This window comes from Triturus cristatus, chromosome 4_2 (genome assembly GCF_964204655.1).
Source record: "Triturus cristatus chromosome 4_2, aTriCri1.1, whole genome shotgun sequence".
In the NCBI taxonomy this organism is placed as follows: domain Eukaryota; kingdom Metazoa; phylum Chordata; class Amphibia; order Caudata; family Salamandridae; genus Triturus; species Triturus cristatus.
The window spans coordinates 420,244,504-420,263,203 of NC_140586.1; the positions used below are offsets into that span (position 1 = coordinate 420,244,504).

The window sequence follows — 18,700 nt, forward strand, 5'->3', positions numbered from 1 at the left end:
CGATGCTTCCTGTTAGTGAATGAGTAAGGCCCACACCAAGTAAAGGAACTTCCTCATAGGTGAGTGAGACTGACCTCCTCTGGAGGCTTCTTTCCGTTTCCGAGACTTGCATAGGTAGGCCGATTGAGTGAATATTGGACGAGAGCATGGGCTGTAGGGTCAGGGGTTGAGAACTATCTGAGCAGAAGAGCAAATTAACCAGGGTTGATAAATGCATGGGTGGAGCAGACTGAGCTGGAGCATTGATTGTGAGAACCACTTGGAAGGGAGTAGTAAAATCATAGTTTGAGAGGCAGGCTGAGAGCTGAACAGGAAGATGTTCTTACTGAGAGCCAGGGCAGGAAAGGAAGCAGACGGGGAGCTGTGTGGAAGGTGGCAGTACACACGGTTCCAGGAAGTGAGACTTACTCCCAGTGGGTGCCTGCCTCACTTCCATTTAATAGCCCCAGAAATTATTTGATGTATTTGTGTCAAACAATGACTAAAAACAGTAAATTGGAGTACTGTAGTGTCCGTGATACCAAGGGAGTGGCTAGAAAATAAAGACGCCCCACTTGAACCATATCACTAACCATACCACTAATAACACTGAGCATACAAAGTGAGCCAACCTGACCCTGGTTAGAGGAGTTCCTTTCGCCCATTTCATCATCCTTCCATCCATCCATCCTTTTACCCTTGCTTCTATTCCTGCATTCATCTGTATATCTGTCAATTTCCATCCTTTCACTGTTCCACCCATCAATACATCCATGCATCTATCTACCCAACCATTCACCTGTCCACCTGTCTATCCTTTCATACTTCCATCCTTTCAGTCTTTAACTTATTTCACCCTTCCACACTGCCTTTCACCATTTCTTCCTTATTTCCTCTCAAGTTTCCTCCACCCTTCTTTTCTCCCCCTGCTTCCTTTGCTCTTTCCACCTACCCATCTATTGTCTTGCATCCTTACTTTCTTTCTCATCTTTCTTGTGCTCATTTTTTATGCTTGTCTATCTCCCATACCACTATGACCTGGTATTCCTAGCAGTGTTTTTATGAGCATCTTGTATGCAGATCTGCAGACCAAAGAGGCTACAAAACTACCAATTAAAGTTTTAGTGGAACTCATTTGACCAGCACCTGGACCCAGTGGCAACCCCCGCGTAAACTGCTCAAGGGGGGGTTTTCCTACGCCACTGAGTGCTACCATAGTTAAGGGTCCTTGAGAGAACATTGTTTGCTGAAAACATTAGGTTCCATGTGCTTATGTTTATGAATCTTCTCTGGTCTTTGTCTCACAATTGCATTGGTTCCTCAATCCTGTGGTTTGAGTTCTCAAATTGTTCCCCCAATGGTGTATACTTTGAATGCTTTTTAATGTTATGCTTTTGCAATGTGGCTCCAACACTCAAATTCCTATGGCACCTTTCACTGTATGTATATTTTCAATAAAGAAACAGTAACAACATTCTTCCTGTTGATCTTTAATAAAGGCACAAACATTTCTTATTGTTGTGTAACAGAAAGCAAGCAGGCCTGTGGATCCAGGGGGATATCTACCGATCGAAGCAGAAACAAAGAAGACAGGAGGATGGCAGCATGACCAGGATCCTTACTGGATTTGAGGACATCTCCATTAGTGGCAATTATAACAGAATACCGAGTTTGGATAGGGGTGGAGAAGTAAGATTTGTTTTTTATCCTTTCTACAAAAATTACATTGGTCGTTTCAGATTGATCAGTTCATCATTGATCATTGCACACTATCTTTGTTCTTGTTAAAAAAAGCACCACTCTCATAGACCGCTTTGTGATAGGAATTATTTTTTTAAAATATTAATGCTTTCATTACTTGTACATTGTAGAAATCCTAGATAATACAACTTTTAAGCATATTTAACAACCACCCAACTTCCATATATAGTATTGCTACATTTAAAACCAAATTCGCATAGCTTTGCTTAAAAGAATTATTCACTAAATAATTCTTTGATTAATTCTGTATATTCCCATCTACTAGCTGATATTGTATTTCTAATTTTAAAAATTTTATTCAGAAACATTGCAACAGAAAATTGGTTCCTGTGTGTTTGTCACTTGAAAGAAATCTGAAGCCTTCACTATTTTGTGTATCCTGTGTTGCAAGGATTCCGAACAAGCACAGAACTATGTGCAGGATTATAGGACCTTGGTGTATAGGGACTGAGTCATCCTACCATCTTATTACCCATGAGCCCAGGACCGACTAGCTATAGGGTCTCACTTTCTCTCCTACTCACTCACAGAAAACAAATGATTTGATACTCCAGAACACAACATTCCCAGATCTCTCAGGAATCGCAGTAACAAGACACTCTTTCGCTCTCACTCTTGTACTTGTCCTCAATAAGATCTGACAGAGACACAAAACAGTTTAAAATATTTATTTTAACTAACGTGCTCTAACAGTCAGCATAGCATAGCAGCTGTCCCATATATCAAGAAAAGACAATAGAGCCTAACCTTCCTCCCCTTGCTACAAAGCGGTATTATTATACATTATAAGATCTCTGGGCTTTGTCAGCAGACCACATCCTATAGATGATAGATCTATATCATATGTGCGGTCTCGCTCTCCCTGGAAAGGTCCCTCTCCAAGTGTGTGCTACCTATTCGTGTATTCGAATAATACCAAAGTATGTTGTCCAAACAGCTGTATCGGTATGTTTTGTTTAACCCCTTCTGTGCCACGCCCTTTCCCCCTCCTGTGCCGGGCGTTTTATTAGTGGGTGGGGTTCATGATGAGATAGTCTCGTCATGGGCACAGCGCGACCGTGCTCCATGACGAGACTATCTCGTCATGGGCACTGAAGAGGTTAAGGGCTAAGGCTTGGCCAGAACAAAATATCGGGGGTATTATTATTCGACCTTGCTCACAATGTTCATTCAAAAATCCAGGAACTTGCAGACAGTGAACATAGCGATGAATTCTCTTGTAAAACAGCATAGAAATTATTGCAAAAATAAAGTTTTGTGTGGGAACGTGTGCAGAGCAGCAGGCAAGCTGCAGTGTGCTCATGCTAACTTAGACAAAACGACAATGTCCCAATGGACGATGTGACACCTGTACATATTTAGTAAGAGTTTTGACGACATCAGTTTTGAACCAGCCTTTGCAAGCAAAGAAAGAGGAAGTGGACAAAGTGCTCAGTGGCAACATCTGACCATGAACACTTATCAGTTCTGTCTTTTACCTTCCCAACATGCAGCCCAAAATGCAACAGCATTTTGGGACCGGTTTGCCAAGACTGATTTGTAGATCACTGGTACCTTTCTGATATTGTAAATGGTGGAATGGAATGCATACAGAGTAGTAATAATGGTTTAGATTAATACTAATAAACCCAACCACCCACATTTTGTTGTTTAAAGGTAAATGAGAGACACTTTGTGAATGAGTGAGCATCAGGATTCACTATTTAATATTGTAATCATTTGTGTCTTTGAGGGCTTATACAAAAAGGCTCATGAGAGCAATAAAAAGTCACTGCAACAATAATTTACCTGTACGTGTCGCTAGGTCACCCCGCTTTTCATTGCCTTTTCTGCAGGAGGTAATACAAACACTTATAATGGGTGAAAGACCTTGCACTTGCTCTTATTAGAGTTAATTACATTAATTGAATATCCCTAGAATATCTGAGACCAGTAACCACCACAGTCCAGCCTCAGATACCAAGAGGAAATGCCCTGTGCAGGTGAACCTTTCTCTCAATTTAGTGGAAGTGTACAATAAGATCAGTCAGTGAAAATGGTCCGCGAGCACAAACTAAGGAACATGCTCAAGGGATACCATTCCCCAGATTTTCAGTACTTTGAAGCATTAGCACGATTAGCAAGTCTTGATGTCTATAGGTAGTGAAAACCCTGATGAAGTCAATGATTAACAACTTCTGTGACGAAACATGTGTTGGCCAGCTGGAATTATACCATTTGAAGTAACATAGACAAAGAACTAATCATATACTGCTGCGATACTGTTTTCTTGACAGTTGGCGTGCTGGTAACTTGTTTACTGCGTATTAAAGAACTCTTTCCCTAAAATGGAAAGCAATAGTGTCTACATATCTCAACTACTGAGCATCCATATGAATTGCAAAGTTTTTTGCCTGTTATTAATAATTCAGACAATAATTGTGAGCCAACGTTTCTGTTGCGATTCCAAAACTGGTGTATGTACCACATTCGTGTTTTTTCATCTTTCTTGTTCAGGAGTTCACATTTCTGGAAAACTAAGCATGCATACCATTCATTTACTGAGACATTTAGCCTTCTTGCTAGCTTGGAACATCCGGGACAATGTGACCACCCTCGCACCTTCTCTAGCATTGCCACAATAGCTTACTTTTATTTTTCCTCTTTACTGAGAGTGCACTCCATGTCTTGGAGCTCTTCAGGTTTTGTGAAGCAGGTAATTTGGAGCTAAGACAAGAAATGGTCTTTTAACTTCACATTAGGTGTAGGAATGCAATAAAATGTTTTTTGCTTACATATTTTATTAGGAAGTAATACGTTTCCTGTTATAAATCACAAATGTGTTTGCATTATTATCCATATACACAAGACACAATTTTTCTTTTCTTTTAGCCATCGCTGTACCTCTTATGCTACCCATTACCTCTATTGTAACAGTAAAGGTCATAGAAATCTCCAGCCGCTGCCAAATCGATAAGGCATAGAAATGAGTTAGGGTCATTTTATGGAGAACTTCTCTCCTAAACCTATAAACATATTCCCTCAACCTTTCCTCCCGAAGCATCCCGACACTTGTAACATTTGCCTGACATTGGTGTTTTTCAATGGAAATAAAATAATCTTATGCTGTGATGTAGTTAATGTATGGTCCAAAAAAACTTTCATATGATGCACAATTGCTCCCCATATTTTCCCTACTATCCTCTTTACTTAATCATTCACAATCAGTGGCCTAAAACCTATTTAATTGCAGAATTGTCTCCGAATGTTTACCAAAGCGATAAAACAAACAAGACCTCAACCACACCAGGGCATAATTTGAGCCAGTGGTTTCCAGTGCTCGGCACTGGCACTTAATTGTCAACACCTGCACTTAATTGTCAACACCTGCACTTATGACAGCTGCCACATGGTAACGCAGGTTTCTTAAATTTAGAGATGAGCAGAACAGTTGTTTGTTATGTTATCATGAATTTATAGCGCACACGGATACTCAAGAGTGTCCCGGCGCAGAGTGCTATTGTCGGAAGCAGAGGAGGCTAAGCATACCTGGGCTTAATGAAAAAGCAGGGTTTTGAGATGCTTCTTGAACAGCCTAGTATCTTGGATGTTGCACAGTTTCAGCGGAAGAGAATTCCAAGCTTCAGCCGCCTTAACAGATAGGGAGCTGCCCCCCATACGAGTAAGGCGGAAGCGGGGGATGACTGCCAGACGCTGAGCAGCGGAACGCAGATGCCTTCGGGGAACATAGAAGGCGAAGCGTCTCCTAAGGTAAAGTGGCCCCAATCCGTGTAGAGCTCTATGCGCCAAAGTAAGGACTTCAAACTGGACACGACGTGCCACGGGAAGCCAGTGGAGATCCCGTATGTGTTGATTCATGCTTGATCTTCCTGGGATACCGAGCAGAACCCTAGCAGCCGCATTGTTTGCAATTGTGTTAGATGGTAGCCAGGCAAGCAAATATACAAAGCTTTGGCATAGTCAATGCATGACAGGATTAGAGCACGAGTCACCATTTCCTTAGCTGGCCATGGTAACAGGGGAAAAAACTTTCAAAGTGATTTCAGCATGCCAAAGCACACTCCCGCAAGTTTCTTTAGCTGCATGGAGAACCTGAAGTCTTCACTGAACCAGACTCCCAAGTTCTTAGCAGGGTTACCGACAGAATTGGGCGGGGGGTATTCAGTGGGCCAAAGAGCCTCCCTAAAAAGCGGGGGAAAGGATCCATACAGAAGTACCTCCGACTTGTCCTTGTTGCACTTCAGCTGTGTCAGTGCAAGCCATTTAAAAACAGCAGAGACATCTTTTCGCTTTGTCCGGGGACCGGTCATTTTTCTTCCAGGTGAAAAGGAGCTGGGTATCATCAGCATGGGCAATGATCTTGGCTCCCAGCTCCTCTGCTAAGTAAATCAGGGGAGTAACATAAATATTAAAATGCAGGGGGGCTGAGTGGAGCCCTGCGGAACTCCCGTAGTCACCTTTCTGGGTACCGAAAAGAACGGAGGCTGCCATACGTGCTGGGTTCTGTCCTCTAAGATGGATTTGAGCCAGTCCCAGGCCCATCCAGAAACCCCAATACTTGAGACAAGCAAGCAGTTGATGGTGGGGCACAGTGTCAAAGGCGGCAGAGAGTTCCAATAAAATCAGAGCTGCTCTGCCGCCTGCATTCAAGCATTCCCTTATTGCCTCAGACATTTTGACTAGAGCCGTCTCTGTACTATAGGATGCCCTGAATCCCGATTGAGCTGGATGGAGGGCGCCAGATGCCTCAACAAAGGTGGATGACTGTTTAAAAACTGCTTTCTCGCACACCTTCGCCACAGCCGGAAGGAGAGATATAGGTCTATAGCTAGCAAGTGTGGAGGGGTCTAGAGAGGGCTTTTTTAGTCGCTGTAGTAGTTTAGCCTGCTTTCAGTTCAGAGGAACTGTGTCAGTCTGGAGAGATAGATTTATGATGGTATTAACCTCAGGGTTGACCACCTCCGCTGCCCCTGCAAGCAGCCTAGCCTGGCACGGGTTGGTCGGTGAGCCCGACTTAAGCAATTTAAGAATGGACAGTGTGTCAAGCAGGGCAATGGGTGAGAACCCTGTCAGGGGGGAAACTGGCAGGGTAGAAACAGAAATGGTCGAACTGGCAGACCCAACCTACCTGGGGGAACTAGTCTCCAAACTGTCCTGGACGGCCTGAATCTTGTCAATAAAAAAAGCATGATAGCTTCTCACAGCATTCGGTGGAGGCAGGAGGGGAAGTACTCTCGGCGCTGGGCATTAAAATACTCTGGACAATGGCAAAAATTTCCTTCGAGTTATTTTGTGACTTGGCAATACGTTCTGCATAGAAGCTACTTTTAGCCTCTCTAATAGCAGCATAGTATACCCTCTGGCCCTTCCTTAGTGCTGTTTTAGCCCAGGGGCAATATGCCTGTCTCCAACTGCGTTTCACTATTTTACAAGACTGTTTTAATTCCTTAAGCTCGCTAGAATACCAGGGTTTTGAAGGGGCATTTCTAGCTCGTCTGTTCGAATGGGGCGGGGCTAGGAATCCAATTGCCTGGGAGATCCAGTTAGTAAATCTCTCCAGCGCACTATTCAGGTTAGTGGTGAGAGTAGGACATGTGTCCAACAGTGCCTTGCAAAAGGCAGCAGAATCGATTCTTGGCAAGGGTCTGCCTTGAGGAAATCCCTTAGATAAGGGAGATAGCACAATGGTCCAAGAGAACTGTATCAAGAAATGATCACACCAGGATACTTGAAGGGGTTCCATAATATATAAAGGGAAATTTGAACATACTGGATCTAAAATGTGCCCCCCACTATGGGACGGTGAATTAGTCCATTGAGTAAGTTGCACCATGTGAAGCAAATCATAAAATTCCCAGGTGTCACTAGCCTCCACACAGTCCAAATGAATATTAAAATCTCCAAGAAGCAGGAAGTTTGAAAAGCGAAGGGCGCTTGGGACAATTAACTCATCTAGGGCTTTCAAAAAGGCTCCCAAGGGGCCGGGCGGTCTGTACACCAGTGTGCCGCCCAGTGTAAAATGCGGGGATATGGTAATACAGAAGTCTAATGCCTCCCCGTCGCCAAAGCCTAGAGTATCTTCGCGGGTAAAAACCCACATTTCCCTAAACACCACCGCTATTCCTCCGCCTCTTCCCTCTTTGCGGTCGGCCCTCACTATTTTATACCCCCCCAGAAATGGCTAACTCGATAGCTGGTGCGGAGAACTCATTCAGCCATGTCTCAGTCACAAATAGTATATCGAGCTGCTCGTCTGAGAGGAGCTTGGATATATCCGGGGCATGTTTAACTAATGAGCGGGTGTTGATTAACGCCGCCTGTATGAGTTTACCTTTCGGAGTATTTGAGGTGGGAACTGCCGGAGGAATGCCATCACCCAGCTCGGTACAGAAACTAAGCTTGCAGTTCTCTCACCTCCTGTCCAAATTGTCTAAAACCGGCCAATGCCCTTCACACTCACTGCGTTGGATGTCTAAAGCTAGCAAATGTGCGCAGCTGTAAAACTGCCACCCGGCCGGAAACTCAACCTGGATGCAGGCAGCATGGCTGGCGCTGGCCGCTTCCTGGACGCTGACGGGTGCAGAAGGGCTGGCCTTAGGCGCGCCCTCGGCACGCCCGCTGCTCGAGTCCGCGCAGCACGCATAATTTATGCACGTATACCCCCAACGACTAGAGCGCGCCCTCAGCAAAATGGCGGCCTAGACTGCACAGCCGGGACTCCCCATGATTCGTGGTGAGTGGGAGTGCGTGATCGTTTTTCTTTCAGATTTCTAAAAAACGGGTTTAGCAGCAAATTCAATTTAAAGTACAAGTAGCAGAATAGTAGGTTTATCAATTCAATATACATTAAAACCAACTAATGCCTGCCACCAACGCCATTCTTATTGCTTTGGAGGCCTCAAATAGTCTGAATGTTTACACTCCTAGCAGTGCAATATTAGTAGGTGTGCAGGTACGGTCATTGGCAGCGCTGGCACGTGCAATTGATAGTGCAAGCTGCAGTGGCCTCCTGACAAGGGACCTGGCACCTACTTTTTAACAAATCAAGCACTGAACCACACACTTAAACATACAAGCGATCACATACTGAACATGCACAAGCAAGGCAAACTGCACTAAAGGACGTAATTTTCCTTGCACTACCTTTGCACTAATGCCTTATTTCTTACAAACCGTTGTTGTTTGTGTACTACATAGTGCATCTTTAGTCTTGTTCGAAAACTGGCTAGAGAAGTTTGTCTGCCTTTGGAACTGCCGTTTAACAATGAACATATGTTTAAGAACATTTAGTTTGGGGTTTAAGAATGCACTTAACATCTAACTTTCGTAATCATGGAAAAATGCTGAAGTTTGATTCTTTATAGTCAACAAATTCAGATCGTTAGAGGTGCACTTTCCCTGTCTAAAGGAGCTTCCTGTGAGAAAGGCAGTTTCCTTTTTAGGTCTTGGCTAGGCAGCACATGCGCTGTCTCGTGGAGAGATGCTGTATACAGTATTGTGGAGGAAGCCCTGCCCACTTTCTGCCGATGCTTTTGATTGGATCAAATCTGAAATGCTGCATTCTGATTGTTTGCCGGCGTATTAGTCCCGCCTCCTTACTGTAATGACGTCATTTTTATCCATCCATGTCGATCAGCCCCTTTACTTCAGCAACTCTTTCGTTCCCCTGCCTCCCCCTGTTCCCTCCCGCAGTCCGTGACTTCTCTGGCCACCACCACCCCCCCTACCCACTCCCGTTCCTGCCTTCTTTGGCGCCCGCATTTTTGTTTACAATGCAAAGGACTCGCGTAAATACGAGTCCTATTGCATTTGTAAATGCTTTTTTTTCATACGATTGGCTGCCTGCATTCGCACTTTCTTTTGCCTGACCTGTCCAGACTCTCGCATGCGTGTGATGCTTTACATCGTGCACATGCGCGCCAAACCTCTTACTCTGTAGTGCGTGGTCGCGATGGCATCAACCCCGAGCGGGGGCTGTGCGTCCTTTGGCGATGCTGTTCCCTTTCGCAGGAGGCCCCACTTCCGTCTATATATCCCATCTGACAAGTACAAGCACTTTGGGCCCTAACTGAATATGAACATTGTCAAAAGGAATTTGGGCTAAAACTCTGCAGCGCTGTTCAGATCCTGCTCCGCACCCAAGCCACTTCTGCCAACGTGGCAGGGTGGCTGGTGGGCAGACACCGGTGCAGATGGGAACTTCACATAATGTGTACATCATGACCAACTGGAAAAGCCGTCAGAACGAATCATCTGTTCAGATGTAACTCTCTTCGGACCGTTCACATAAGATTTCAGTCTCCTTGACGCCGCTTGCTTACGGTGGTTTTATTTTTTTCTAAAGGCGGTTGGGCTCAGTTCAAATGCAGCAGCGGACGGGTTGCCTTTGTTGTCATACCAGAACACGTCGTTCCGACAAGTCGCGGCACGTTGAGCATCTGGGGAAGGGATGGCGGGGAGCAGGGAAAAAAGGTGGTGCAAAAGTGCACCTTTTGTTTGTCACATGCATATGGTTTCCCCGATTTCTAAAGCTGCTGGGATAACGCTCTTCAGCGCCTCGTCAAGGCTACTAAGCGCTATAAAAATACAGTTACAATATAAATAATACAATACTGTTGCGATAAAGATGCGCTTTGGCGCCAGACGCAGTACTTTTTATAAACCACAATAACATATTAATAATTACTTTGTAGATTATATATTTTTTTTAGTTTAATACAGCGTCACAGAAGTGCACGGTAATTTATTTATGAGCTGGCCAGACCCAAGTAAAAAGGGATGCACATTTTGCTCTCTCTAAATGCTTCTCAATCCCTCCTTTTATTTCCCACCTGGCCCCCCAGACAGATACACGCCCAGGCAGAGCAGCCCTGGCTAGGTGGTGACAGCAACCTAGCTACTAATAGTGCAGCAGGTACATTGGAACCGTGTCCATCGAGGGGCCAGTGGTGCTCAAATCATGGCTGTATTTGACTACCCAACTACTTGGGAGGGGCGGGGGGGAGTGGAGGGCTTGCATTCCTTGATGGCACCTTCGCTTTACCACAGCTGGGATCCTGCAGAGAGAAAGAGTGCAGTATGATCCTCCAAGCATAAATGCAACGTTTCCCTCAATCCATCCTTTCTCTGTGCATGAAGTGAGGCTCCATTCATATCCTTATCTGAACTAGGGGGAACACTTGGGCCCCTTTTTACAACATTGTTGAGCGACTTGCAACAGTGAGGCATCTCTGTCTCTTGCCTACAACCAACACATGTGTGAGGCTTGCCCTATCAGCGCTCTCAGATGTAAACACCAGTACCCAGTAACTTTGGCAGGGGTGACCTAACCCCTTCATCCGGAATGACACACACTCATTAGGGCTGGGCAGGACGTTTTGCAATCAGTTTTTTACTTCAATATTTCTTTTAGTGCTACTAAAGTGAAGTCTTATCTGCTAACTAACACTATATTAGTGCATTTGCAGGCTTTCATCTTTCTTCCTTAGCACTCTTCCCACTCATTCCGGCCCCCACCCCAGTTGTATCAAGGGTAGTGAAGGGTGGTACTGCTAGTACAGCAAACGTTTCAGCACCCAAGCTAATATGCTGCATAGATAAATACATATAAGGTCCCAAAGGCGAGACCGATTGCATTGCAAATGCTTGTTTTACTGGTATGTGCTATTGGTAGGTAATTTCCCAATCTAGGTTTTATCCTAGTTTTCAAACATGTGCTTAGGAGTTCACATTTTGACATTAAGCATTGGGATTAAGAACAATTTGGTTAGTCAGAATTAGGACTTTGCGGTGATTTAAAAAAAGAAAAAAAAAAAAGAATCACAGAAGACTGAATTGCGGTGTTCAGTGTAGGGGTAAAATCAAACCTGTATCATGTTGAATACGGAAAAGAGGATATTTTCACCCTGGAGAGGACCACTATTTATTACATTTTATTACAGAAATCGTAATAATCAGTTCCATACACAGTTGACAGTGCAGTGATTGGTTGAAAAATAATTGCCTAATGCAGATTAGTGTGGAGTACTAAAGCTTTTTTCCCACATAAGGTATTCACTCTAACTTTGCAACCTTTTTTCCCAACATACTGATGATTCTAAAGCTACCCAGGGTTTTTGGATACTCATGGAGGGGACCAAGAAAATAGGCAAAATATAGCAAAATTTGGAGTCTTTTGGGAAAAATAGGAAAAAGTGGTCCGAATAAGTGTCTGGTTTGTTCTCTAAAAATAGCATAAAATAACAGTTTCCTGCGATAGTCCCCATCTTCCCAGCTTTCAGAAATATGCAGAGCTGCATTTAAAAGACAATTTTTTTCCCTCAGTTTTGGCATTTTTCAAAGAGGTAGCCCATTTTTCCTGTTTTTCGTGCTCTCAACCTACTTCCAGTTTGTGGTGGAAACCAGTGTTAACCCCCTAGGGGATCCAGGAAAGCTATAGATTTCTGTAAGGTAGGCAGAATTCCGAATTCAGTAAGGGGGTCATATATAGATCCCTCAAGGTTTTCCCCAAAAAGCTAACTGTTGAAATAAAAAAAAATTGAAAATGATTAGGAAAACAATGGCCATTTGTGATATACCATTACATCCGCTAGACTTAGGACTTTATGGATTTGTGAGTGCTACAAGAACCCAAGGTACACTGAGCCAACAACTGAGCTGCACCTTACAATGATTTATCATTGTGTACCAAGTATAGACCAACTCCTACGGGGAAATATGTTAAGTGAAAAATGGTTCTCAAAGAAACCTACTTATTTCTGAAATGACAACCAGATAATGAGTTTAGGAGTAGTGGTTATTTGTACATCTCCGAATTTTTGTTTTTTAAAATTCTTCTTTCTTACACACTGGCTTACATTAGGCAGGCATAAATGCAATAAAATCCATTAGTCATAACACATGTTCTACTGTGCTATACTCCCACATGTCTTCCAGTAAAAATGGTACCTCACTTGTATTCGTAGGATTAGTGCCCCGCAGCAGGAAATGGGTACAGCAGAACATGGACTAATCCCATTTTCCCCCTAAAAACGGACCCTTTTTTCTAAAGCAGGTAGGTGTGGATTTTGGACCCTAGCTTATCTAGCTCCTTGGGAAACCTAGCAATATTGCACATTTTTTAAAACTAGACACTTGGGGGTAATACAGATGGTGTCACTTGCATGGCTCTTTCCAGTTTTTTTTTTTTTTACCCAGAATCCCTTGCAAACCTCAAACTTTGACAACAAAATAGACATTTTCCTCACGTTTCTGTGTTGGACAGTTCTGGAATCTCTATGGAGCCACAAACTTCCTTCCAACCAGCATTCCCCAAAGTCTCCCGAATTAAATGGTACCTCACTTGTGTGTGTACGGCTAGTGCCCATGACAGGAAACGGCCCAAAATGCAACATTGGACACCACATTTTTTTCCTCTCAAAACTGACCCTTTTTTAGGTAGAGCCTGGACAGCGCATGTGTTTTGCATGCTGGATTTGTGTATAGAATGTAACACCCCCCCCCCCCCCCATATTTGTCATTGACTTGCGTCAGTGTCATACGTAAATGCTGGCTTCTAATTCGTTAATAGGCTTATCAGTCCCTTATTAGTACCGCTTTGTCTTCATTAGTAACCTCCCATGAGGACAGGCCCTTTTACTTCTGTTACACGGTATTTCTTATTTAGTCTGTAAGCACTATTTTCTTTAATGAGTTTTTCCTACTGCGGGCACGACATGCTTTCCTGCACCTTTAAACGCGCCATTCCCGCTTTCACTTTACAAGCATCCCGGAACAATGGCAGCCCCTTATTTGAAATGAAATGGGTCTTGCATTTAAAAGAGTTTGAGCTATTGGCATTGTAAATGGCAATGCCTTTTATTTATGTTCTATCAAAACAGAGAAGAGGTTTGCAGGGCATTGTGGGTAAGAACCTCCTGGTATCCATTCAAAGCACACCACCCTGGCCTCTTCTCATTGTCTACTTTTCTGAATTGTCTGGGTCTGGCAGTTTTCTCCAGGTGGTGGCCTACCCAGGCCCAACAAGTGCAGCCATTCACCATGACAAGTGAGATGAAATTGGGATTTAGCACCACTCTTCTGGTCTATATGGAAAAACACCCAAAATAATCAAATGTTCTCTCTTCTCTGTGGGATGGGATGTTATAGGCCCCAGGAGAGCAAAAGACTGAGGCTTTAGGCGTGATGGTGGGGCCTGATGTTGGAATGAGCAAGACCCACCTCATTATTTTATAGATAAAGAAAAAATTCCAGGGGTCAGAAAGACGCTATTGCCCCTTCGGATGCAGGGAAATGGTTCAGTGCCAGGATAGCTGCCGCCTCTTTTTGTTTGTTTTGGTGCCATTTTTAAATCTACGGTGTTTAGTGTGCCACCGGGGGGGGGGGCAGATTGGGAATGATTACCCCTATCCATCCTAGGGTGGGAGGGCACAGGCCCATGCTCAAGGGGGAACTTCCCTCCACCCCTCAAACAATACTGCATAAATGCAGCCCTCTTGTCTAGTGGGCTTTCTGCCCCCCGCAGGGAAGTAAAAATTGCCCCCATCCACCTCCAAAGAGGGCAAAAAGACCGTTGAGCCCTTTTTTGGGTTGCTATCCATCGCCATGCACATGTTGAACAGCCCCCACTCCTATGTACTTTCCCCTGATATCTAGGGGGCAGAAAGGCTGTCTGTGCCATTTCTGGGTGTGGTATTGCCATGTCCATCGTGGGCACGCTCCACCCCTATGTTTATATTGTAAATTTTACCCTTGTGACTGGGGGCGGGGGGGGGGGGGTTAGAAACAATATATATTAGGGGTGGGACATTGTCATTCCCTGTTGGGCAGCCCACAACCCCTATATTTTGATTTTAAAATATTTGCTTGTTTGTGGGCTTTCTGCCCACCCGGGGGGTAGATGGGAGTAACCATCTCATCTGCTCTCATGGCGGGACAGCATGACTGTGCCATTTATTTTGGTGGTGGCCATACCCTGGTGGGCTGCCATGACTCCTATATTTTGTCTTCAGAAAACAATCCCTGGTGTCTCCTTGTTGGGGAGTTTGGCGAGGGGGGGGGGGTCAAATTGGGCAAAAAGACTGAAGGTTTGTAGGGGAGGTTAGTGGGTAGCACAAGCCCGAGCCCAGGGAGCTGCTCACCACGGCCCTGGTGTCTCGTTGGTGGATCCCTGCTTGGGGATTACTCTTCTGTGGCTAACCCCAAGCAGGGATCCACTGGACAAAGGTACCCTTGGAAAGGGGTGATTGTCCCCTTTACGATACGTCTTCCATGAGATGTCCCAGAGTACTGATTCTGTGAAAGTAAAACAAGCCCATTGGTTCTTTTTACTTTCAGTTTAGGAATGTAGTAACAGCGAGCCCTGTGCACTGATAGTCATTGCAGACATAAAAAAAACTCGGGAAGCTCTACTTGAACAATTTGAGTCTCGGGGATTGGAATGATGCCCTCTGGGACAAAGCCCAGTGGGGCCTTTCTAACCCTCCCTGGTGTTTGCGAATGGCCAACAAATGCACTTGGGAGGAAATACGGCCATTGGCTGCACCAAACGGTAAATTTGAAGAACAGTAAATAAATATTACTAAATCTTATGATCCCTATACAACTGGTGTACCAATTTTAGGCAAAATTAAACTGGTTGTAATAGATCTATGTTTAAAAATATAACTCAAACAATGGAGAATTGGAACGCAAAAATAGCTGAGCCCTTCAGTCCTTTGCTCCTGAACAATGAATTAGCAAGCATTTGAAATGCAGTAGGTCTCGCATTTGCGAGAATTTAAGCTATTGGCATTTCAAAACCAACACATAAATAAAACGCATTATTTACAATGTCAACAGCTCAAACTCTCGCAAATGCGAGACCTATTGCATTGCAAATGCGTGTATACTGTGTCTTTTGATTGTATAAGCAATATATAATAAATTGTGTTTTATAATGTAATTTATGTTTTAGTTTGCTCAAAAAGAAATAATAGAAATCCTGAAAACGTAATAAATGTTTAAAAAATAATGTTGGGTAAGTAACTATGTTTTTGACTAACTCGGAACTTGAAGTAATGCAGGTTGAGCGAGAATGTTGCCAGGCCTTGGTTTGAAATGGAGGGGCAAGAGCAGTGACGTAGCTCAAAAATGACCAACCTCAGAACATGAGGCCCTGGAGGCTCCCATACCTCACAAATATATATTGGCCTTGAGGTGGACGGAAATCCACTGAATAGCCAACACCGCCCCAATACTCCCACCCACCCCCATAGGGGCTGCAGGGGCCTGGATGACGCCACTGCTGAGAGGAGATGCCGTTACCTTCAACCGAAATCCGTGGGGCAAATCCACCTTCCCAATGGTTACCAATAGGGGGGCGAGGCTCACACCCACAACAGCATGCATGGTGGCAAGTTACGGATTACTGAAGTCTGACTCTGCACTCTTGAAGAGTGAGGGGTACAGATACCTGCAAAATTGAACCATAGGGGTACTGACAGCTACACTGTATTCACCCATGAGCCGGTGCCTGCCCCCCGTCTACACCTCTGGGGAAGGAGGGTACTGGTACTGACCAGCGTATTCACTCATGAGTTGGTCAGTCTGTGCAGAAGGGCAGTGACATTTACAGTACTCGCCAGGCAGGGTAGGGCTGCGGGACCCCTGCTCGGTGCCCTGTTGCGTTATGTAAGCTCCCTTCCTCTTCCCCTGCCCCATTCCCTTGCAACCACTCACTGCTGGCCTACAGTACCACTCCTGGCCCGTGCTGTCACTGCTCCTGTCCCCCCGGACTTCCTCCGCTCCCGCGGGCACGGCCTGACCACCCTCATCTCCCGCGGCCCCGGGTTGCATCAGCCCCGGTTTATAGCGGCCCCTGAGCGGGGAGGGGCCGGGAATGCGGAACCAGCCCGAGAGCCAGGGCAGCGTCAGGGGGAGGTGGGGAAAGGAAGAGAGAAGGGAAGAGACGGACCGCAAGGGGGCTTGTAGCAGAGAGAGAGATGCGCACACAGGGCCATGGTGGGGGAGCGATCGTAAATGGAAAAGGACAGTAGACTGGACAGCGTGATGGGCAGGAAGACGAAGGAGGGAAGGCGGGGGTAGAGGGGAAGGACAGATGTGAAGGGTGCGTGGGCAACAGATTACCAGAGAAGTGCTGAAAGCGGCGGAGTGAAGAAAGCAAGAAACGCACGGGCGGTAGGAGATAAGAGGGGTGGATAACTTGTCAAGGGGAGTTGAAATGTGTGAGGGTACTCTGAGAACAACCAGCAGAACGAGTGGCGTGCGTGCGCCACAGCGAGCGATCTGTTGTCAATTATCGCGCCGTGTCTGGGCACGATAATTGAAAACAGATGTCGGTGTGCGGGTAACAGATGCCAATAGGCCATGGGCGGAGCAATGCAACCGCCTTTGGCCTATTGTGTGCTGTCTTTCTGAAAAAGACGACCGCAAACGCCAATACGTGTGCGATTCCAGGGTCCTTTTTGGAACCCTCCACAAAAGGACTCTCGCCTGCGCGAGCAGGGCTGCGCACTGCAGCGCTAGGCGCGAGACCTAAAAACTGCTGAAATTCAATTGCCTTTCTCAATTTTAAAGCAAGAGCAACACATTTTTGTACTAGGCATCGAAGACCATGGGCCAGATCTACTAAGATACCGATTGCAAAAAGTGTTGAATTGGGAACAGACTTTTTGCTAGCTATTTAATTTATGAACTTACCAATGTACTAGTAGCTCTGTTCTCAAAATATGCTACCAAAGATGATTGCTGAAAAGAATAATAATTACTACTGGCTCTGAGCTGAGGGATTGTGGAATGGAAGGGGCATCAAACCACTATCCCTATGACTGCATTTCAAAATTGAAAATGTTTTGTAGGAAATGATACTGGTTGAATTTTTAGTTGACAGTGGTCCCCTGGGCAACTTTTTTTCTCCCTGTGAAGCTGCCACCCTTATTCCCAAAGGGAAAGGGGTCCAAAGATTCAGCTACCACCCTAAAGAGGGAGTCTGTAACTGTTTATCAATTTGCGACCAGCATTACGATCTCAAACTATTGACTATACCAACTCGTAAAGTGACTAACTAAATGAGAAAATAGGATTTTGAGGGCAAACACTGTGATTTTGGTACTCACATGGCTGCGAATTCCCCTAAATTAGCGTTTACCAGTCTGTTGGCTGTGACCCACCAGTGGGTCGCCAGTCGATTTTTGGTGGTTCGCTAAAGCCCAAGCAATAAATAAAGAAACCTTTAAATTCTAAATGTATCTTGTTACATTTGCTGCACTTCAAAGACAAAGGCCAAACATCAGGCTATGTCTTCTGAAAAAGTGCAACTTATGTTTTTTTAACGTGAAGATTGGTGTTTAGAAACTCTGATCACCTTGCAGTCAGTGAAAGAGAAGTGAATTACGTGACAATCTTGCTGAAGTACATAGAATGTGGAAGGTAATGCTGTAGGATGTCATTTTTTAAGTATTTCACAACAAAACGTAAATACGGCGATATTGTCAACTGTACACATTCAGCGGTTATGGAAGGAAAAATGAAGCACTTTTTCGTAATTCTTAAATGTGATGAAAACAAAGATTTTAATAGGATCAAACCAAATGAAGACCTTTACTTGAAGATGCAGAAATGATAAATATTAGGTTAAACCAGAGTTCCACTTACTTGAAATATAGTTTTGTCAGTAAAAATGTGTCTGCGGAAATTTAGCAGACATTTCAGTGGAAGATGCGCTGTCTAAATGACAATGCTCTAGTACTCAGTGCTTTAGTCATATTAAAAATTCTCCTGCCTCAAATCCATGAAAGCCAGGTGGGTTGCGAAAGTTTGTCGTTCTAAAAATTGAGTCCTGGTTCTAAAATGTTTGGGTAGCACTGCCTTAAATGATGGCACTTAAGAGATAACAGGCCAGAAGTTCTGTTTTACAAAAAAAAACCTTGCTCCTTATCTGTAAGGCAGTCTGCTGCTAAGA

General features: G+C 44.6%; 1 protein-coding gene across 2 annotated transcripts in view; it reads left to right on the forward strand.

Moving 5' to 3' along the window:
- CDC14A (cell division cycle 14A) overlaps nt 1–18,700 on the forward strand; it is a 515,591-nt gene that overhangs the window by 433,222 nt on the left and 63,669 nt on the right. For both annotated transcript variants that reach the window (XM_085601899.1, XM_085601900.1), the window contains one exon: nt 1,509–1,668. In XM_085601899.1, the coding sequence (XP_085458025.1) occupies nt 1,509–1,668 (160 nt within the window). The remainder of the gene's footprint in view (nt 1–1,508; nt 1,669–18,700) is intronic.